This window comes from Sminthopsis crassicaudata, chromosome 2, assembly GCF_048593235.1.
Source record: "Sminthopsis crassicaudata isolate SCR6 chromosome 2, ASM4859323v1, whole genome shotgun sequence".
NCBI classification, from domain to species: Eukaryota; Metazoa; Chordata; class Mammalia; order Dasyuromorphia; family Dasyuridae; genus Sminthopsis; species Sminthopsis crassicaudata.
In genome coordinates, this window is record NC_133618.1 from 655,918,505 (window position 1) to 655,942,357 (window position 23,853).

General features: G+C 35.3%; 1 protein-coding gene across 4 annotated transcripts in view; it reads right to left on the reverse strand.

The window, feature by feature from the left end:
• The window catches only part of VCL (vinculin), a 108,758-nt gene that overhangs the window by 32,841 nt on the left and 52,064 nt on the right, over nucleotides 1–23,853 (reverse strand). For all 4 annotated transcript variants that reach the window (XM_074296777.1, XM_074296774.1, XM_074296778.1 and 1 more), the window contains exons 3-6: nucleotides 11,807–11,957; nucleotides 11,030–11,138; nucleotides 9,293–9,415; nucleotides 4,928–5,088 (exon numbers count right to left, since the gene is read on the reverse strand). In XM_074296777.1, the coding sequence (XP_074152878.1) occupies nucleotides 4,928–5,088; nucleotides 9,293–9,415; nucleotides 11,030–11,138; nucleotides 11,807–11,957 (544 nt within the window). The remainder of the gene's footprint in view (nucleotides 1–4,927; nucleotides 5,089–9,292; nucleotides 9,416–11,029; nucleotides 11,139–11,806; nucleotides 11,958–23,853) is intronic.

A 23,853-nucleotide genomic window follows, 5' to 3' on the forward strand; every position in this document is an offset into this window, starting at 1 on the left:
CTTAAGGATATGCATATTTTTAGGAATTAAAGGAAGGAAATTCTTGGAGCTTATGTAGATTATTGTATAGTGAACCACAATTTTCTATAGGGCTGATTTCAACTTCAAACATATACTTACATAAAAACATTGCCTTGAATTACTCATCTCTAAAAGTCAAATTTCCATCACCTCATTATCAATGACCTAGATAGATGAATATTTTCTGTAGCCATTGTCTTTAAAAAATAAAAACTGAACCCCAAAGGACCAACTAGAGAGCTATTCAGGCCCACTTTTCTTCCTAATAAAGTAGGATAGTGAATGTGTTGGAGAAGAAAAAGAAGAATGTATAGTCATGAAATGAGTAATTTACAACTGAGTGGGAGAGATGGCAGTATCAAGATGTTCAAATTAAGCGACTTGTTTTTCCTCACATAAATATGTGGCAAATTTGGAAGGAGACTACTTGGAAGCTGAGAATTTCACTTAGTTAACAAAGCTTCCAAAGGGCCAGATGTTTGGAGATTACATAGTTTGTCACCACAGTCATTTGAAAAGAACAAACTTTCAAAAGTTAATTTCTATGAAAAATAAAAGTATCTATAGATCTTAATATTTTAATCTTCCAAGAATCCCCAAATTCCATTTATAGTATGTTACAGTGTGACATTTGTTACAGTAGCATTGCATATACACAGCTATATTTAGATACAATATAAAAATTCAGATACAATGGAAGAAAAGCAATATTAGAAGAGGATAATTATTATATGCCCTCAAGAAGGTGGATCTGGGTACAAGCTAGCTGGATCTCTAATTAAGTAAAGTAAAAAGCTACACCTGCATCCAATTACTTTCCACCTACATCCTTCAGCTTCCTGTCAGTACCTTTTCAAAGGAAAGCTGAAATAAAGTGGTAAATGCAGGGTCCTTTCAGCAGATTTTTCTTCCCTTTATCAAAATTCCTTACACGAATATATAAGATGTATTAAAAAAGGAAAGTCTGTGGTGATTTGGCATTGTTCCCGCTTAGCAAAAGATAGAAGACATAAACAAACCTTTTCAAATACCTTTCCAATAGCAAAGAAATTGACTTTCAGCCACAGCACTATTTTTAAATAGAAATGCCTTCACCCAAAAAGAACAAAGACAGAGACGGTACTAGGATCCCCAAGGTGCCTGACAATTTGACAAATGGGCAAAAGGAGATCACGCCCTGTTGCCACTTTACCTTTCCATGCCACATACTACCATTCACATTAGCCCTGGACCAATAACTCCCATCCAGCTTTACTCAAAAAAATTAGACTTAAAAAAAGAGACTTGATGAAAAGAATATTCTTATGCTAGAACAAGCTATTTCAATAGTCAACATGTAATTAATAAGACCTTAAAATTAGATGTTCAGAGTTCATTCAGATCTGGGGGGGAAACTAATTTTTCTAACATTTGAACCATTTCTCTTCTTTTAGTGATAAAATATAATAAATCAAGTGGATCGTTAACCCAAATTCCTAGTAGCAAATCTTCCATAATATTACATTTCTAATTAAAAAATACTCAATGTTTGTAGAAATTTGGCCCTTGGATCTTTAATCTCTGCAGCAAGGATATGTCTTCCAGAGATGCATTTTGTAGCTGATATTTCTACTTTTGGTAACATGTAGTGAAGTCTGGCAGGACCACTGGCTTCATCACCACTTTTAATTACTATCAATCCTCATACATAATAAAGTACTGCAGCAGAAGATTCTACATAACTGCCCCAAGAGTCTTGAGGAGGTGAGCCCTGCAGAAGAAACATCCTGTGGGTTGTGGGCGCTCCTGGGCATGGAGCGCCCACCTCTTTTTTCCCAATCCCAACATGAGTTAAACTGATCACAATGATGACTGGCAGTGCTCAGATGGTTCCTTATAAACATGCACTCCCCTCAGTGCAGGGAAGCTTCAAAGAGCAGAATTCAACTAGTGTTCCTACAATTTTACTAACTACAGTGTTCAACAAGAAGGCTAGAATTTCTGAGTGACTGATCACTTTTTAGTAAAGCTGACAGTATGATGTAGGGAAATCATTTAAAAATTCTTAGCATTATCACTGGAATTTGAATTCAAAGGCACAAAAAGTAACCTTAGTAGTTCCTCTAAAAGTGGATTTATTAGGCAAAACATACTTCTACCTTCAATAATTTTTTCCACTTTCTGGAGAAACCATCAATGTCCGGGAAAAGTCTACACTAATGGAGAAGTAGGCAATATGTTTGACAAGAGAAGGTTAATTATTTTTGTCTGGGAGGAAAATGAGAGATACCAAATGTACTCAATGTACATTTATTATTCACCACTTTCCACTTAAAAGAACTACATCAAGGTGAAAAATTTTTGTCCTTGATCGTTTTTTTATCATTCTACCACATTTGGCTTTGGCAATTTCAATGATTTCTTCCACGTCAGCATAAGGTCGACTATCATCATGTATGGGCAATGTCTTATTCCTTTCTCTTACTACTTAGAAAAAAGGAAAGCTAGAAATTGAAAGATCGGCTCCCTCCCACCACATCTGCTACCTATAAGAAGCAAAGAAGAATTAACAATGAGGAACAGAAGGACAGAGCTTGGGAATACCAAGAATGGTTAGATTCCTCCTTGAGTAGAGAGATGCAGGATGTTCCATTCTTTGATATCATTGCAATTACCATTAAGTTTTGAAGTCCAGGGCTAACACTAAGAACAGAGCTTTATATCCTCATCTGATAATCACCAAAACATAAATTCTATTTCAATGGAGACAACTATGGGTATAGGAATTTTACTCAGCAGTATCCCAACTTTATTTTAGTAGCTTAAGTCATAGGGAATTGCCTTAAATTAAGTGACTTGCCCAAGATCACTCAGCAAGTAAGTCTGAGTTGGCATCTGAAGCCAGGATTGCTGATTCCATGCCCAGTATTCTAAATCTTCAACCATGCTGCTTCTAGTATCCATTAATCACTTTTTAAAACTCTAAAGACAGAATTTGAACAAAGCAACAATCCAGACTTTCCAGACAAGAATGATGGGGGAGGAATTAAGAGAAAGAAGTAGCATACATAACCAAGGGGAAAACATTCCTTCCATAATCCCCAGATAAGGGAAATGTCATTCTGATCTCCCAAACAGGTCTATGCTCTCAGAATGAATGAGCCCAAATGTTCTCCAAACATGTCCACCAAACCCAGAAAGTCTGATTGACCACAGTGACGCTTTGTTTTTTAAGTAAATGACTTGAAATGAATACACAGATTAGAACTGCCTAATTTCCACAGCCCCGAGATCCTCGTTAAATGGCATTTAAAAGCATATTCGAGCACAGTGTCACGCATACTGGCACATGGAAGGAGGCACTGCACACAGCCAGCACAAGACACAAACTCTCACAGACATGCTTTTTTCTCTTTTAGCCAAAAAAAAAAAAAGTGCAAAATAGACTAGATGGCAGGAGAAAGCTTACCTTCTAAACGTGAGAAAAGAATAAAACAAACACAAGAACAAAAAAAAAAGGCAGAAAAGTCATAACAGCGAAGTCAGAGTGGTGAAGTACTTTAAGGCAAGATAAGTTAACTCTAAAGGATGTCAATGGTTTCAATATAGAAATTAAACAATCTAATTAAAACTTGTGCAAACACCTCCCTTGACAAATCTTCAGGTAAAATTAGGCTTGCCTGTTCAGTTTCATGCAGCCAACCACCAAACAGGGTGAGGGTGGGGGTGAGGGGCAGTAGGGCAGGGAACAGCAGCGATCCATTCCAGACCCCTGCTTGGCAGAGGAAAGAACTGGCACCATTATAACAAAGATCAGAAATTCCACCTAGCAATTGGGCCATATCTCAATTCAGTTCTGCTACTGGGGGGCCTACAGCAAAGCTTCTGAAACTGTGATTCATGACCCCATATCAGGGGTGGAGGTAGCAAAATTATGTTTTATTATCAGGAAATGTTTGACTTGTATGTTTATTTTATATACCTACATATACAGAATTGCATAAAAATTTTTTGGATGAAAAGGGGTGATGAGTGGAAAAGGTTTAAGAAGCCTTGGGCTATAAGACCCTAGTCAAAAGCATCTGTCATACAGTAAGCATTGGGAAGAAGGCCCTGAGAGTGCAGAGTGCTAATCCCCAGTCCAGATGCTTCTGTTATAGTCATTACAAGAAGAAAAAGAACAATCTGCTGCCCAAGCCACAGTGGCCAGAGACAAAAACAAACCTATTTACAGTCAAAGAAATAGGCTGAAAACAAGAGGAAAAAAAGACAACTCTGGAAAACTTCTAAAATTAGGGTTTGTATGAAAATAAATTCCCCAGTTGGGTTTTAAGTCTTCTCTTCTAGGATCAAAGAATACATGCCAAAATTTTCCCATTATTATCTCAAGATCAAAAGTGAGTGAAGGAAAGTTTTCCATGAGACTTCTGAATAGGATGCATTCTGATTTAACTTATTATAATGGTTCAAACAGAAGCTGAACTTTCACCCCAAATCTGGCTTCCATAAAGCCCCAGTGAGGGGCTTTACTTTCAGTGCATGTGAAAAGTTCCTATATTTAAAGTTGACCTTTACCCAGACCAGCATGGTGGCTTCCCAGAAGTAAGAGCTACCAGTAAAAAGAGGTATAAAAACCACTGCCAAGATGATTCCATCATCCAGCCTTCCCCAAAGGAAGTACCCATTCTCCCATCCAAGATACCAGGGAGTCCTGGCCTGATGTCTTCAGGTAAATGGAACATTCTATCTTGGTCAACAAAAAGCAATTGGTTCCCAAAGCCAAGAAGTTACTTAAATAAAGAACTTAATATATCTTGCTACACATGAAAATACTTCAAGATTATAAATAAGAAATTACAAATGAAGTAATCCTCCCTCTCTTGTTATCCAGGACTGGTTCACAGTTTTCTCCCAAATTCCTACTTACCTTGCTAGCCCAAGCATCTTCATCCCAGGAAGTAAGCTGTAACACTCGGATGATCTCATTAATCTCTGCACTCATCTTTTCCACTGTAAAGTTGCGGTTTTTCAAAGCTTCTTCAATACCTTGGTTCTTTGAATTTTTAGTAGTTACAAAAATCTTCATAGCTGTTAAAAACACACTAGAAGTTAGGAAATTATGTTTGGAAGTAATTTTCACTGTACAAGTGTACAAAAGACACTAAACAATCATCAGTTGAAAAGGGAGTACAAGTAGGATAAATCAAAATTTCTAGCCCAGAAACCCCTCATCACAGGAAGACTATGCTATAATCACTTATAAATTAAGGAAATAATTCAGTATATACAACCCCAAAACTCACAGACAATTAGTACTCAGGCCACCTTAGAGAGCCAGGAGACCTTGACTGCAATTTAGCTTCACACAAAATGAAGAAGGAGATGAGGTAGCAGAGATTATAAAGTTAGAATCTCTCCTCCATTTCTTATTCCTGGCTTCCTCAACTACCTTAAAAACAATAAAACACAATAAATAATGCAGAATAATAGGGTAAACAAAATTTCTCCCCCAAGAACTTTATTATTTTAAAATTCAAAAAACATAACAATTAGTATTTCATTATAATAAGAAGAATAGAAAATATCTTTCCTCAAACCCCTGTGCCAGGTTTCTACTGTGAAAACTTTTGGAATGAGATGTAATCAAACTCAGAAGCTATTTGGGGCAACCCATATCTATCCAAGTAGAGCCTCTACCCCAAACGCAAAGGGGAACTCTACAGCCTTTGCTTAAAAAGCCTACTAATTAGGGGGGAATCTCACCATCTCCTACAGGAGCTCAATTTATTTCCAGAGAGCTCTCAATATTAGCAAGTTTTTTGGCCTTACAAATTAAGCCTAAACTGGTTCCTTGGCAACTTCTACCTTCTGCTCTTTTTGGCCAAGCAAAATAATTTTATTTCCTCTTCCACAGCAGTTCATCAAAAAGCTTAAAAATAATTATTTCCCCCTAGACAAGTCTTATCTTTTCCCATCTATACACATCCTTGTTCCTCTATGCCCAAAGATCTTTGATCCAGCAGAGATACTAATAGGCTTGTATCCCAAAGAAATCATAAAAAAAGGGAAAGGATCCACATGTGCAGGATATTCATAGTAGCCCTTTTTGTAGTGGCAAAAAATTGGAAACTGGGTGGATGCCCATCAGTTGGAGAATGGCTGAATAAGTTATTGGTATATGAATGTTATGGAATATTATTGTTCTATAAGAAATGATAAAGAGGTTGATTTCAGAAAAGCCTGGAAAGATTTTTATGAGCTGATGCTGAGTGAATTGGACAGAATCAGGAGAATTTTGTACATAATAATAGCAAGATTATGTGAAGATCAACTATGACAGACTTAGCTCTTAGCAATACAGTGATACAAAATAATTACAATAGACTTGGGATTGAAAATGTCATGTGCATTGAGAGGGATAACTTTGGAGACTGAATGCAGAGTGATGGATACTATTTTCACTTTTCTTGCACAATTGCAAGGTTTTCATAATCCTCTTTTCTTTGCTTGTCCATGCTCCCCTTTTTAAAATTTCAGTTGGCTACTGAATCCATATGGCCTCCAGCTAAACCTCCCATGATCATCTTTTCCTTCACACCAGAATCTTCCCTTTGGACATCTTAAAAAGTTCCTTCTTGGAGGGTAGCATAGTGATACAATGGAAACAGCCCTAGATTTAGAGTTCAAGTCTCAGTGTGGCCATTTATTACTGGAATGACCTTGAATATGTGACCTTTCCTAGAGCTCATTTATCTCATTTGTAAAATGAGAGGGTAGAAGAAATGGTTTTCATAGCCTTTCCAGCTCTAAATCTATAATTCTATGATCTCTTCTGAGTGAATGACTTCCATGCAGAACTGTAATCTGTGGAACTCTGTTTATACAATAGTCTATTTGAACCCTTTGAATTCTTTCAACATCTAAGGAGTATAGCAGATTACTCCTGGTTTTCCATTTGCAGTTTATAATGAACATTAATACAGAATGAACTCTTTCTTCCAAGATTGTTGTTGTTGATGATGAGGAAAGAAATTTCAAATTTTCCTTTGTTAGTTTCTATACTCCATGTCCAAATGATCTAGAGTTTGCTCCAATAACAATATCATTTCCATTTCTATCTCTTTTGGCCTCATCTCACCCTGCTCTGGTTCTTTGTAATCCTAACAATGATAACACCATTTTTCACAATAACTTTTCTTTGGGTCCTTCTCTTCCTCCATTTCTCCCTTTTGAGGGTCTCTTTTTCAATTCAAACCCTTTTCTCTGAGTCCTTTGGTTCTTCCTTAAGTCACCTGTTCAAGTTTTTCTCCTCTTTCCTTGAATTCTCCTTTCCCTTCTTAAATCTCTTCTCCCCAAATTAGATCACAATTCCAAAGCCCTTCAGATCATTTTGCTGCATTTTGTTCAACAAAGCAGCCACTGATTTTGAATTTCTAGGATCTACCTCAACAAGGAGGTTGACCTAACTGGAAGTTTTATATTAAATCTATTCTGAATCTAGCCTAGCAACAAATGTTTTCAATAGATTATGGATTAGCTCCACATTTAAAATAATTTTTCACAAAAAAAGAGCATCACTGAAGTGTCATTAAAATCAACCCTACTCTATATAGAGTAAATGACAAGACACTGTGCCTCCTTTTCTTGACCACGTGAGAACATTTCTGTCGAAACCATCAATCTATCAAAGACATTTTAAGTACTGTGAAAAGTTCTTGATCAATTTAGAAGTCCTACAAAGGCCAATGGATCAAGTGAAATTATGCCATACAGGAATGTGTTCAGATTGTTTTGAGGAGGCTGGTCATGTCCTGCAAGTTTTTTATTTTTAAAATATATAGGAAGGCAATTTGAAACTCAGGTTATCTGAGCATCTGGCACTAAGCTAAGAGTGGGAAGCTCTCCAGCCAGGTCATTGTAGAAGGAATTGATTGGAGGGAGAGGTTCAGAACAGAAGATAAATCTCCCCTCATTTCAACCCCTGATTTTTTTACCCTACCCCACTTTGACCAGAGGGAGTTTTCAAGATCCTAGAGGACCCAAGGATCAGTATCCTGTCAGTGAATGCCAATAGCTTCTGAATCAAGAGCTGAGGAAAGACTGCTTCACAATCCTACAAGGAGTCTAGCAAGGAAACTTTATCATACCTCCTGGAAGTTGCATGACTTCCCCATAAGAGGTAGAAAAGGACTTACAGAAGTAACTGCCCTTCACCACTTTTAATACTCCTAGATTATGAGTAGATAAGGAAAAAGTCATGCAAGCTTTGGATACTCAACCTGCCAGTGCAAATATGAGTCTGGACAATGATATCCAGAGCACATGCTACAGAAACATTTTTTTTAAGGTACAAAGAAAACAGAAGGAAAGCCAAAAGGAGACCTAGACAAGTGGAATAGAAAGATATATGATGAATTTACTATAGATTTAAAGGAAAAAGAAAGCAGCATTTGATTTCACAAGAGATGCACTGGGGCAGCTAGGTGGCTTGAGTTCAAATCCAACCTCAGACACTTACTAGGTGTATGACCCGGGGGGCAAATCACTTAACCCCAATTATTTCAAAGATTGAGAGAATGAGAAAGACAGAGAGATTACATACAATGTTTTCAATTCTATTGTGTATATGGATACTTCCTTTTATTTATAAATTCAGAATTTTTTTAATTGGAAAAAATTTTAAATGAGAATTTATTTTTTAATTGGAATAATTAGCATATATGACTCTACAGTTTTTGATCTAGCTCTCTAATAAAAACTGTATGAAAAAGTCAAGAAGGAAAGATATTAATCTGCAAAGTGAGCCTCCAGTATCTGATATTTACTAGTTAATCTGGGAGCTACACCTGCCTGAGGCAGAATTTTTATGAAGGCTAGGAAAATATCCCTGGACCAAAGAATAAGAGAAATTCATGGTAACAATTCGGGGGGTGAGGGGGAGAGGTACAGGAGAAAACCAGCAGCCAACTAAATCTCTTTATATACTAGTAGTCAACTGACTCTCCAATTAGTGGCCTAATGAATGAATCTTCATACATACTAACAGCCAAATGAATCTATAGCCACTTGGCTGGAAATAAAGTCTAGTTACTTAAAATCTATCATTCCTTGTTTTTGCACAAATGGACAGATGAGAAAACTGTAAGTAATGTAAGTAATATGCAGTTATATAAAAGAGAAATCTAAAATCCATCATACATACATACACACACACACACACACACAAAATGAACTTAAAGGTTCAGATCATACACTTAACATCTACTCTAATGAAAATGTAGAAAATAAATACCTGAAATGAGGACTGGCAATAACTCTTTCACAGTATTCATTGAATTCACCAACATCACTCTGTGTTCCTGGTGAGTCAGTTCCTGTTGTCTCTCATCAATCATTTTGGCCATTTTTGTCATGCCTAGCTCATAAAAAACAAACCATCTGTTATAAGTAGCAATAGGAACCCTAAATTCATATTCTTGGTTCAAGTAACAATGAGAATCAGACAATCTCTCTACAGGTACAGGTACATGTACATATATGTGTGCATAATTAAATATTGTGCAAACATAAACATAATATACAAATACAGAAATACTACAAACATCAACTCAATATGAGAAAATTTTTGTACATCAAAGAATATAGAATATCCCTTAAAGCTTGATGTATATAAGTTTAGCTACTCTAAGATCTAGGTAGGAATTCTGTACTAATAGCGTCCCAGAAATAGTTATTAAACACTTAAATAATAATATCAATGTGGGCCCCATTGAGTACTTATAGTTAGAATTTGGATATACCCAGTCCACATGATGCATTGTGGATATAACTCTGTCCATCCTATTTTAGAATCTCACAACAATCTAATATCAAAGAATACTTGGAAGCTTACATAAAGATATAAAGAATTAAATAATGATAACACCAGAAGACTCCTAGTATCTTTTCATCTGTATTCTAACATTTTACATTCTGGTGGCATAAGTCCAAAGAATGCCTCAATTCTCTAAATTACTAAGAAACTTAAGGAAACTTATGTCTGCCGGGATCTCTTCCAGGATGATTCAAATTAGAAGTACTTTTTATGATAAATCTATCATAGACACAAATTTCCATAATTACAACACTTTAACTTCAATGTAACATTGTTAACAAGCCTATTTAGTCTAGGATATATCTATCTGCACAAAGAGACGTTTAGTTACTTAGGTCTCAAAAGGACTCATTACAACATGACATGAATCCCAAGAGCAGAGTTATGCTGAAAAAACAATGTTTGTAGACAATGTCACATAATCATCTCCAGTTTTCAAGATTTGGAGTTTGTGATGTAAATGAATGGTTCTATATAATAGAACTGACCTCAGCAGACAGGGTCTCTCCTCTAGACCATAATCACTGTCATTAAATAAAACTGGATTCATACTAAGAGTTTTTAATCTGTAATTTTAAAGTAATTTCCTTCTCCTTGGCTTGATTACTACTCTAAAATTAAATTTTTATTTGTATAAGGATTTTTTTTAAAACAAACTTAGATAACCACAGTATAAAATCTCATTAGATTATTCAGTCTTGGACTACCAAAAATCCATTGGTGGTAGGAGGCCTCATTAGTAAGCTTAGAATCATGAAGGGCCAGGGGCCAGCTGGCAAACAATGAAGGAATGCTGTGTAATGTAGAGTGAGAGGTCAAAATTCAGGGTGGCCTGCAGCATTACAGCAATGGAAAACTATTTCCTACATTCTCAGGCTACATTTGCCATATCTGGCTTAATGTAATGTCACCGAACAGGAACAGGATAAAAAATATATATTTAACATTCATACACAGTGAACCATCTTTAATGATGCTATCGTCAAAACAGGAAGATATGGAAACCCAGGAGAATACAAATGCATTTCAACTGTCGCAATCATCACTTTCTGCTTTTTTACATTTTTACATTCTTCACAAGTAAGTTAAGAAGGAAGGAAAGAGCTCTATCTTCTTGATCAGAGATAATGTGGAGAAAACTATTTGAGTTCAAACCTGGTCCCAAATTCTTAGTGTAAGTGACTAGATCCTCCATTGTCTCGACAACTTCTGCCACTGTGAGATACTCCAAAATGCCTTTGCACACCCGGATGATTTTGCGAACCTAAAAAGAGAACCACAGAATGTTCAGAAACTGACCTAACTCAATGTGAACTTGGACACAAATTTACAAAATCCCAAATAAGGGGCCATTGTTTCACTTGAAAATTCTAAAGTGGGCAATGGACTACCTCCCAAGTGCATGTTTGGATACCTGGAACTATAAGGAAGTTTCAGCAACCTACATAGCAAACCTACATATGACTTTCTCAAATAGGTTTCCATCACTACTTACTATTCTTCAGAGCCTAACTCCACTTCAACCAAGAGCCCTTCAAAGAAATTTCAGTATGTTAATTTAAGCAAAGAAATAGTAGGTTAAACAGATGAAGATATTAATACGGAGATATTAACATTTCATCACCATGGTAAATAAAACTAATTTCCCTAACAAGGAAGCCAATAACATTAAGATCAAACTTGGAGTGGGTGTGTATAATTGGCTCATTTTCACAACACCTTAGAAAGTGGATGGCAAACATAATCCCTGCTTTGTTGGAAAATCGGAAGTCAAAAAGAAAAGGGATCTGCCCTTCCCTCAATAATTAGGGGAGCTGGGAAGAGGATCTAAGCAATTCTAACTCGGGAATTGAGTCCCTGCTATGGAGACTCATAATTCACCTTGTTATCGAGGAAGAACACATGCAATGTTCTCAAGAATAAGATACCCACCTCAGCCTCATCAAAGGTGAGGAGTAAGTCAGATGTCCCAGAAAGTATACCCCTCGACCCATCAATCAGATAATCTCTTGCTGGCACAGAGTAGGGATCTGCCTGAAGCATCTGGGCTGCCTGGACAAGCTTGGTGCAAGCATTTTCAACCCTGTATATAGAAGAATAGTAGTTAATAGTGCTCTCTGACTGGTGCCAAGAAGAACATGTGCAAATGCAAAATCATTCATTCTTTAATGTATACTCAAAAAAAAAAAAGTTCAACAGTCAAATCTTTGTTCTTTTATTCATTCAACAAATACTTGCTCATGTGCCTTCTATTATGACACATTGCTGTGCTAAGATCTGGTTCAATTAGTGTTCTACTTAACTGAAAAAAAAATGAAATCAACAAACTGAATTTTCAGTTTTGTTTTTATACCCCTACATACATACAACCTAGTTAAGATATAGCACAAATGAGTCATGTCCTTGAAATGACCAAGAGTTTTTAAATAAGGAAATTTGAAGGATAATCAAAACATAGTGATATTTAATATTTATATGTAGGGAGAAAAAAATAAATATAGTTACTAAGGGGAAAGTAACAGGTTAGAATCATAAATTTCCAACTAATCGACTAAATAGACATTTTAGAAAAGTCCTTTATTTCTACTTTATTAATGCAACTATTGTTATCATGAGTAGCTAAACAAATTAAGCAAAATATACAAATGGTAGGAAACTAATATCAAGTTAATTCAACTGAGGAATTCAAAGTATATTCATCAAAAATCATTTTTCCAGTATTCTTTTACTTAACATAACTGTCTTTATGTAAAACCAATGTGTATATTGTTATTTTATTTCTGCTTTTTTTTCCTTTGTATTATTTCACATGACTCTTCCCATATTTCTTTGATTTATTAATTTTCAACACTTGGTATGGAAAAATAATATTATTTTATACCAGTATCCCATAATAGTTCAATTAAAAGCACAAATTGGGGGAGGGTCTTGGCAAGACTAGAACAAAGGAGGATAGAATAAGAGATAATGTTAGAAGGATTTGAGTTTAAAAATTGGGGAAAAGAAGCTCATTAAGTGACAGTTTATTTTCTGTCCAATTATATTATGACATCATTAAAATATTTATAAAAGACAAAAGGACTATAGAGAAGAATACTATGAAAACCTAACTGTCAGTCAAATATCAGCAGGCACATAAGGCATTCATATTTTGAGACCTCTTCTCTACAAAGTTTCTGTTAGGGTACCTACTTATGTTTTTACATAACCACACCAATCATGATTACTCATCTAAATACTGCTTTGAATTAAAAGTAAGGCTAATTTGGAACTATGCCCAAAGGGCCATAAAACTGCATACTCTTTGATCCAGCAATACCATTACTAGGTCTATATCCCAAAGACATCCCCCAAAAGGGAAAAAGAACCAAAAGTACAAAAATATTATAGAACCTCTTTTTGTGATGAGAAAAAATTGGAAATTGAGGGGATGCCCATTAACTGGGGAGTGGCTAAATAAGTTAAGGTATATGAATGTAATAGAATACTATAGCTTCATAAGAAAAGCAAGCAGATTTCAAAAAAATCTGGAAAGATTTACATGACCTGATGCTAAGTTAAGTGAGTAGAACCAGAACATTATACACAGTAACAACATTGTGAAATGATCAACTATGATAGACTTAGCTATCTCAGTGCAGACTTGAGATGGAAAATGCCATCCCCATCTAGAGAAAGAACTATGGCATCTGAATGCAGATTAAATTCACTATTTTTTTCTGTTTTTTTTTTCTTTTTTGTGGTTTTTCCCTTATGTTTTGATTCTTCTTTTACAATATGATTAATGTGGAAACTTGTTTAACATGATTGTATATGTATAATCTTTTTCTAGCATATCTTTCTATTGACAGAACATTATCCCTGGCACTCACTTCTGTTCCAACTTTTCCCTTCCCTGCTCTATCCCCTCCCCTAGATTGCAGGCAGACTTATACATGTTAAATATGTTATAGTATATCCTAGATACAATATATGTGTGTAGAACCGAATTTTTTTGTTGCACAGGAAGAATTGGATTCAGAAGGTAAAAATAACCTGGGAAGAAAAACAAAAATGCAAACAATTTACACTCATTTCCCAGTGTTCCTTTTCTGGGTGCAGCTGATTCTGTCCAACATTGATCAATTGGAACTGAATTAGATCTTCTCTTTGTTGAAGATATCCACTTCCATCAGAATATATCCTCATACAGTATTGTTGTTGAAGTATATAATGAGCTCCTGGTTCTGCTCATTTCACTCAGCATCAGTTCATGTAAGTCTCTCCAGGTCTCTCTGTATTCATCCTGCTGGTCATTTCTTACAGAACAATAATATTCCATAACATTCATACACCATAATTTACCCGACCATTCTCCAGTTGATGGGCATTGATTCATTTTCCAGTTTTTAGCCACTATGAAAAGGGCTGCCACAAATATTTTGGCACATACAGGTCTTTTCCCCTTCTTTAGCATCTTTTTTGGGATATAAGCCTATTAGAAATACTGCTGGATCAAAGGGTATGCACAGTTTGCTAACTTTTTGGGCATAATTCCAAATTGCTCTCCAGAATGGATGGATTCACAATTCCACCAACAATTTATCAGTGTCCCAGTTTTCCCGCATCCCTTCCAACATTCAGCATTACCTTTTCCTGTCATCCTAGGCAATCTGAAAGGTGTGTAGTGGCATCTCAGAGTTGTCTTAATTTGCATTTCTCTGATTAAAAATGACTTGGAGCATCTTTTCATATGGCTAGGATAGTTTCAATTTCTTCATCTGAAAATTGTCTGTTCATACCCTTTGACCACTTATCAACTGGAGAATGGTTTGACTTTTTATAAATTAGAGTCAATTCTCTATATATTTTGGAAATGAGGCCTTTATCAGAATCTTTGACTGTAAAAATGTTTTCCCAGTTTATTGCTTCCCTTCTAATCTTGTCAAGAAGAACTATTCTTGATAAAACTGTGAAGTGAACTAATGAAAACTATCTAGGGAGCCTCCCTATCTCTTCTTTTAGAATACTCTTTTCACTTGTAGCCGTCTCTTCACTACTCTGAAAACAAAAGTTTCCATTCTCTTTTTTTTTTTAATCAAAATCTGAGTCCAAGTTTTGAAAAAGATCTGATAAATTCATTCATACAAAAATGTCTGTATAACTGAGAAGGATTAATGTGTCATCCTTTAAAATACTGGGAATGGAGTTCAGATGGATTTTGAGACCCTCATACCTGGTAAGCAGATCTTTAAATTTTTCCACTCATGAATGGCTCCCTATTTATTAGCCTGTTCTTACTCAGAAAGATCCTACAACCACAGGATCACAGAATTGAGTTGGAAGAAACCTTAGAGATCATCTAATTCAATATATTCATTTTACAAATAAGGAAATTGAGACTCAGACATCTTACCCAGTTTTTACAGGCAGTAAAAACAAAACAAAACAAAAAAATCCAAATAGGAACCAAGCCCTGGGACTCTACAGCCAGAATTCTTTACACTGTATCAATCTTTACTTCATATGTAAAACTGTTTCTGCCATCCATGAACATATATTATTTCAAGGGAGTTGTTACTAAAAAACATGCCCCCCAAAATTACAATGTAACTTAGAGGAGAAAACCACCAGCAGTTTACAAGAAAGGTTTCATGGAAATAGTGGCCCTGAAGCTGAGTTTGAGGGAAGAAAAAAGAAAAAACTGAAAATACACCAAGGGATTCTAAGAGGTTGATATGGAGAGAAAAACTTTTCCCAGTCAGTAGATAACCAGTGAAAATCATATAGACAAAAGAGAGTTGTTTCTTACATGAAGAACAACAAGAAGGTCAGTTTAGCTGCAATGAAAAGTACATGAAGGGGAATCGTTGACAATAAAGTCAGAGATGTAAACAGGATCTAAGTTGAAAAAGGACTTCAAGAGGTAAGTGGGTACCAGTGAAGCAACATGGTCAGATCTGTGCTTTAGCAGATGAATGGAAAATAGCTTATAAAGGGAAAAGATGAGGCAGAAAGACTAATTATGTCTACCTTAAATTTAAAGAAAATAAATAATACTGATAAATATCTTTTCTTTATTAAAGCCTTTTCTTTCCAAAACATATGGAAAGATAATCCCCCCCCCCCTGAGCCTGGGGTTAAGTGACTTGCCCAGGGTCACACAGCTAGGAAGTGTTAAGTGTCTGAGACCAAATTTGAACTCCAGTCCTGAATTCAAGGCTGGTGCTCTATCCACTGCGCCACCTAGCTGCCCCAGAAAGATAATTTTTCAACATTGACTCATAAAATCTTGCGTGCCAAATTTTTCCCACCCTTCCCACCATCCTCATCCTTAGATGGCAAGTAATCCAATATCCATATGTTAAACATGTGCAATTCTTCTATACATATTTCTACAATTATACTGATAAATATCTTAAATAAAAAAATCTAAAGTTAGGAGTTTGAACATAAAATTATATTCTCTCATTGAGAAGCAGCATAAAATCTGAAAAAGCACTGGTGCTTAAATCAACCTGAGTTCTAAGTATTATACTAAGTGTCAGACCAGGATATGATCCTTAACCTCACAGAATCTTGGTTTCTTCAGTTGTAAAATGGGGACAACAGTACTTCTATTTTCTAGCTCAGAGGTGTCAAACTCAAGGCTGAGGGGCAAAAGCAGCTTGAGAGTGACCCAGCCAGTTAAATTGTAACTGGAAAATGACTAACAGAATTAAAGTTGTTGTCTGTCTTTCCTTTTTGAAAAGACCAATGACATCATGGATGATGTCTTGACTTGTATACGAATTTGATTTAAGCGAGACAGAGCTGGGAAAAGTCATCAGTCTCACTTTTCTTCCCAAATCATCAAAGTCCAGTGGTAAGACAAGAGTCAAGACAAAAATAAACATACAACATAATGTTAATGTGGTTTTCTAAGTCAATATGCTGTTGAAAGAAATCCTTATGAACAATTTAATGACCTCTTTTCTATTTGAATTTGAGACCCCTGACCTACCTTATAGAACTGCTGTGAACAAAATAATATATAAATTACTTCTCGTCCTCTGGCACTGAATTCTTTCCATTTAGTATTTTCTTATTTTAAAAGAAATATTTAAATCATTCTGTTAGTATCCATAGTACCAATCAACATACTGGAATCAAGAAGATATTATTTCTGAGAAAGGTCAAAGATCCAGGCCTATTAGTCATCTGGAAATCTGAGCTAGAGCCATCCCCACAGTTATGATTCACAGAAATGGCGGCTGGCAAGTTAGTCTCTAATACATTTAAAATTTATAGAAATGAGACACCCATATATTTGGGAACATGGTGTGTGCACATTAGATAGGCTCTGAGTGAGTTCACCACATAGCAAGTGTACAACACGATCAACAGGACAGAGAGTAACAGTAAAACAAATAAAACACAATGTCCCAGCCTGCTTGCTCTCAAACTTAAAAAATACCACTGGCTTCCTCAGTGAATAGCTTCCTGATATATTTAAGCTGTATGGTACACTGAAAAGAGACCTTCTCATCCTATTAATGTCAAACAGTGATAGTGGAAAGACCTGTATGTGTACATTTAGAAATAGAATTGAAAAACCAGTGAGTCATACTGAAAGCATCTCAAACCACATAAGGGCACAATTCATTCCTCCTTCACCAAAACAAAACAAAACAAAACAAAACAAAACAAACCCAAAATGCTAATTGATTTATTTTAAATTGGTGACTATAAAGTCAACTCTAAAGAGAGATCTAGTTTAGAAGTCTATTTAAGCCAAGGAAAGCCCAGGAAGGGCACGAAACAATGTTAGAGAGAGGAAACTCTAAGGAGAGAGTCACTAAATGGTAAATTTTTCAACCATGTCAATCTATGAAACAAACAGAACACAAAATGAGTTTCTATCTTTTGTGTTAGAAGAGGGGAGACAGAAGGTGCTAAGAATCACACCATTTTTAGACGATGAATGAACATTTGCTTGCTTTACCGAGGGAGCTCTCAATGTGAAATCCCACTCTAGTGACTAAGCAGCCTACATACTACTGAAGGAACTATCAATTTTGACATTTTCACTATTAATGAAACCCAGAATATAAAAGAAAGCTGCAGTTAAATGGAAGGAGGACCAAACAAAGAAACTGGCAAAAATGATTTTCTTGAGCTTCCACGGACAATAGAAAACAGGAGGCACTAGTACAAGATTCCAGATAAGCAATGGCAAAAAGGCCAGCATGAAGATAATTGTAGCTTCTGCACAAACATTTGTTGCAAAGGCTAGAGAAGTAATTCTAGAAAGAACTTCATCATAACCTCCATAATTAAATCAACATTTTTTGAATATTCAATTACTTTACTGCAAAGAGAAAAGTTGAAAAATATATTTGGTAAATGTATGATTCAGGAGTTTAAAAAAAAAAAAAAGAGCATGGCAAAAGACCTATAGTCTATATAGAAACCTCCTTCCCATATTCTTAAAATGCTCCCTTAAATAAAGTTGAGGACTAGGGAAAAAGAAGAGCTGGAACACACTGGACTCAATGGATAAGGGATAACATGACAAAAAAAATCAAGTCAATCTTATTCTAACATACAGGAAATGACTGGTTGTCTAGCTGAAGTGAACTTGTATAAACAAGTAAACCACTGACTTTTTTTTGGTTATACATGCATACTAACTTTTTAAAATACATATTTCTTTATGAATCATATTGGGAAAGAAAAATCAGAACAAAGGGGAAAAACCACAGGAGAGAAAAAAAACCAGAAATTGATTTTTATTTGATTTACATTCAATATCCATAGTTCTCTCTCTGGATATAGATGGCATTCTCCCTCCAAAGTTTATTGGGTTTGCTTTGGATCACTGAACCGTTGAGAAGAACCAAGTCTTTCATAGTTGATCATTGCACAATCTTGCTGTTACTGTGTACAATGTATTCCTGGCTCTGCTTATTTCACTCAGTATCAGCTCATCATTTTTTAAAAAATAAAATTACATATAACTTATCCAGCTATTCCCCAATTGATAATCCTCTATTCATTTTCCAATTTTTCGCCACCACAAAAAGAACTGCTACAAACATTTTTGGGTCCTTTTTTCTCCTTTATGATTTCCTTGCAGTGACACTGATGGAATCAAGGGTATATCCAGTTTTATAATCTTTGGGCATAGTTCTAAATTGCTCTCCAGAATATTTGGATCATTTCATAACTCCACCAACAATGCATTAGTGTCCCAGTTTTACCACATCTCCCCCAACATGTATCATTATCTTTTCCTGTCATTTTAGCCAATCTGAGAGGTGTGAGATGTAAATCACTGACTTTATTAAAAGGACCAAAATCAAAACCAAACAAAGGAGGGAAAAAAACAGAATATATGGCAATTCTTCAAAGATATTAACAAGCTATTGTTACTGACAATAGAAAATGATAAAAATATGAGTATTGACATGCAAACTCACCATTTTTTAATTCTAACCAATATAACTCAATAGCTATAATTAAAAGATAAAAACAACCTAGAAATTGCTTTAACCAGGGGAGACATTTGATCTTGATAAGCTCAAAGAGATGGCAACAAAAAGAAATACCAGTCAATAGTATAAACTCATCTGCAAATCAGTAGAAAAAATATTGGATTAATAAAAAAAATCTATACTCAAATTCTAGCTTTGCCATTTAAAACTGAGTGAGCATAAGATAGTCATTGAACTCGTCAGTGTCTCAGTTTGCTCATCTGCAAAATGAAAACAATGGGTCAGCCATACAATCTACCTCAAAGGGTTATGAAGATGAAAATGGAATATATATATATGACCTATGTATGTATGTATATATATATGTACATATATATACACACATATATATGTAACATATATATTTGTATACATATATTACATATATATGCACATGCATACATGCACATACTCATGTACACACATGCACATAGTACTTTGCCAAATGTTATCAAACAAACCATTATCAAGAAATAATATTTTACATATGGCTCTTTGTAGTTTTTATATTTAGAGAATTATGTGCTAATTTGGATCTTTTAACAAATACTCTGAGATCTGGAGAATGACCTCTATTCTTCATTTAATTTTGTATGTGTAGAAACAATCCAAGAATTTCAAAACTTTCAAATAAATTGCTAAATGAGTCCGATAGGTGAGGCAGTACAGCCTCCTGGGAAAAGCCCTGGCTTGAGCACAGGGGAGCAGGGCCTACATTTGGTTCTGGGTCCTTACCAAAGTGGGTGATCTTGCACAAGCCCTGGTGTCTCTCTGGGTTTCATTTTCCTCATGTGTAAAAGAAAGGGGATAGATGTGATTTCTGTTGGTCCTTTTTTACTCTAAATACCATCATCATTCTTTGAAAATATTTAAGGAAAAAGTCAACAATGATCTGCAAGATCAGTAGCGTTGAAAGCAGAGAGGTGGATCTACGTGACCTCAAATCATCCACATCGGAGATCTACTGTATTAAAATGTAACTTGGCAATATTGAATAAAAAATAAAATTACATTAAAACACAGATAATGTTAATATGCAGTTTTCTAAGGTAATATGCTGCCAGCAGAGGCTTGACTTGTAGTTTAGTGGTCCTATTTTTGAGTTTGATACCACTGCTCTACATGATCCAAGAGATTTTTTTTTTAATTAAAGCTGCTTTGTATTTTTCAAAACATATGCATGGACAATTCTTCAACATTAGCCCTTGCAAAACCTTGTGTTCCAGTTTTCCCCTCTTTCCCCCACACCTTCCCCTAGATGGCAAGTAATCCAATATATATTAAGCAAGGTAGAAATATGTTAATTCCAATGTATGCATACATAATTATACAATAATCATGCTACACAAGAAAAATAAAATCAAATCTGTTTTTTAAAAAAGAGAGAGAAGCAAAATAAAATGCAAGCAAACACACACAAAAAATGAAAATGCTATGTTGTGAAATACATTTTGTTCCTTCTCTCTGGATGTAGATGACTCTCTTCATCACTGAACAATTGGAACTGGCTTGAATCATCTCATTGTTGAAGAGAGCCAAGTTCATCAGAATTGATCATTGTATAATTTTGTTGTTACCATGTATAATGATCTCCTTGTTCTGCTAATTTCCCTTAGTATCAATTCATGTAAGCAAGAGATAAGATTTTAACTACCATAGTCTATAGAATTTTAAATATATCAATCAATACATTTCAATGGCTTGCTGAACAAGGACTTGGACATTTATTTCCACAACACAGCAATGGGTTTCATGGATTCTTGGGTAGGTTTTCCCATACAGCCTCCACTGAAAATTTCTGGAGGCTTTCCTCTATATCTTTTTAAGTTACATAGGAACCAATTTTCTCCAACTTTTCTTTTTTTGCATTATCAACCAAATGATTAGTTTAGAAGCCTTCCTCCAAATCCTTCTGCATTTCATAGGAATCAAATGTCTCTAAGGTTCTTTTGCTCTAGAAACTTAATTAATAAATTTAAAAATCACCAAAGTTTCTTTTTTAAAAATGAAGGGTAAAAGAAATAAGCCAGGAGTGATTTCATCACCAAGCTGCTTAGACATGTTCTCCAAGTTGCTAAGATCACTCAGAGTTCACCAGAGGGAAGATCCTGTTTAAAATTTCACAAATTGTTTGATTTGGGGAAGTTTGTGAAAAGCAGTGGCATCCAACTGGGCTCAATGTAGAAAGCTCAAAGGTGAGCTATTTAAAGCCAGAGAGCTTGCTTCAGGTCAAAAAATGCAGAGAAGCAGCTGTCAAAAATGAATGAATATTTAAAGCCATAAATATTTGAGAACAGTAATAAAAGATAATAAAATAATGAAAGATATGCCAGTAATAGAAAAGGTCACAGATTCACATAACAACACACACACATATACACACACACACACACACACACACACACACACACACACACACACACACACACTTCTTTCTGTCCACAGTTAAGTGCCAGTGCCTATGGCAGCCATGATAATGAATTCTAAATAAAGATACTCCCTTGTCTTTTATAAAAATCTACAAGAGAATTTTAAAATGTGAATTTTGCCACAAACAATTTCAAGTATTTAGGGGATTTGTTTATTCAGTTGAGACCTATGATTTCATTGAAAGAAGAAAAAGATAATTATAGGAGCTGGAGACTTAAGAAATGTAAAAACTGGCTATTATTTCAAGTCCAATTAAAGCCAAAACGAGTTAGCAAGAAACTAAGAATGGAAGTATTATGGTTCAAGATTATTGTGTTAAGATATAAACAAAAACTAAAAGTCTGAAATAGGCCTGTCACCTGGAAATGTGATTAATGTATGGCATCATTCAATAATAACACACTCCATAAATGTAAACATTCAGTAATATTCTTTATCAAGCCAGCAGAACAATCCAAAACAGAATGGACTCAAACTGTTTAGAGGAATAGCAAGGCTAAAAATGAAAGCATTTCATAGTCTAAAATAGTAATATAATTTGCTAGACAAACAGTATTTTGAACTGGGTCTAATGCATTTTAATAGGAGTGGTATTTCATGTACAGAGAATAACATGAGCAAAGATAAGTAAGAAGGTGGAGAAGTAAAGGGCATGCTTGGGGAAGAACAAATCTGATGAGAAAGAAAGTAGTTGGAAATAAACTGGAATTTCAGGTTCCAACTAGAGGCAAGGCAGGACGCTACTTGGGCCCAACACACAAGGGGGTGTGGGATTCTTCCTCAGATTATTTTCAATTTTAATGCCACAAAACCTTTTTCTGTGTGGCATTTATTTTATGATAATCAAAGTATTTATTTTAGGATAAGGTAAGCTGCATAGATAAAGCAATGCAAAATTTCAAAGCCTTCAGTGGAAAAACAAAGAGAGAGCACAATAGTAAAGTCTTATCTGAGACACACAAATGGTGGCTATGGTTGAAGACAAACTGGAAAATTTTGAAAGCTGAACTACTTATACTTTATTCTACAATTAATGGAAGCCATTGGACAGATCTGAATATGGAGTACTTCGATTGCAACTCTGTTACACTGGCAGAGATGTGAAAGGATGTAAGGATGGAGGGAAAGGGAACAGAAAGGTAAAGGGAGCCAGAATGAGAGAGGAAAACTGGAACAAAGATCATGACAACTGGAATGGAAAGAAAAGTGAAAAAAGATGTGAAAGAAATTACAGATAGACTTAATAAGACTTGATTATTAATTATATCAAGGGAACATAAGGCAATTCAGCAGATGGGAGTAGGTCCATGAAGGCAGAATCAAAGGAAAAAGGTAAAAAGAGATGAAAGATATGATATGACCCATGGAAAGATTTCTGCTTGATACACTCAGGATTGTCGATGGTAACTGGAAAAGATGAGAGAAAAAAGAAAAATGACAAATAGTTGAGGGGTTGTGGGAAAACAAGAAAATTAATGCACTATAAAGGCAATAAGTTGATCTAGCCATTCTCAAAAGCAATTTGAAACTAGGTCCAAATAGAAAGCAAACTGCCCAATTCTCTTTTACCTAGCAATACCGTTACTAGGCCGTGTCAAAAAGGGACCAAAGAAAGGAAAAAAACAAAACCCTTTTGTACAACAATAATTATGTAACAGCTTTTCCCATGGATAATGATTATGTAAGGAGATAATTTAATTATAAGAAATTATGAAATAGGTAATATCCGCGGAAACTAGGGAAAACTTCTATATAAACTGATGTAGAATGAAGTGAACACAACCAGAAGGATAATTTTTAAAACTTTAAAATTTTGAAAAATAACAATAGGGGCAGCTAGGTGGGGCAGTGGATAGAGTACCAGCCTTGAGTTCAGGAGGACCCAAGTTCAAATCTGATCTCAGACACTTAACACTTCCTAGCTGTGTGACTCTGGGCAAGTCACTTAACTCCAGCCTCAGGGAAAAAAAAAAAAAAGAAAGAAAGAAAGAAAAAAGAAAAAGAAAAATAACAATGATAAACCATAACTCACCTCTTGCTAGAAATGTGACAGAT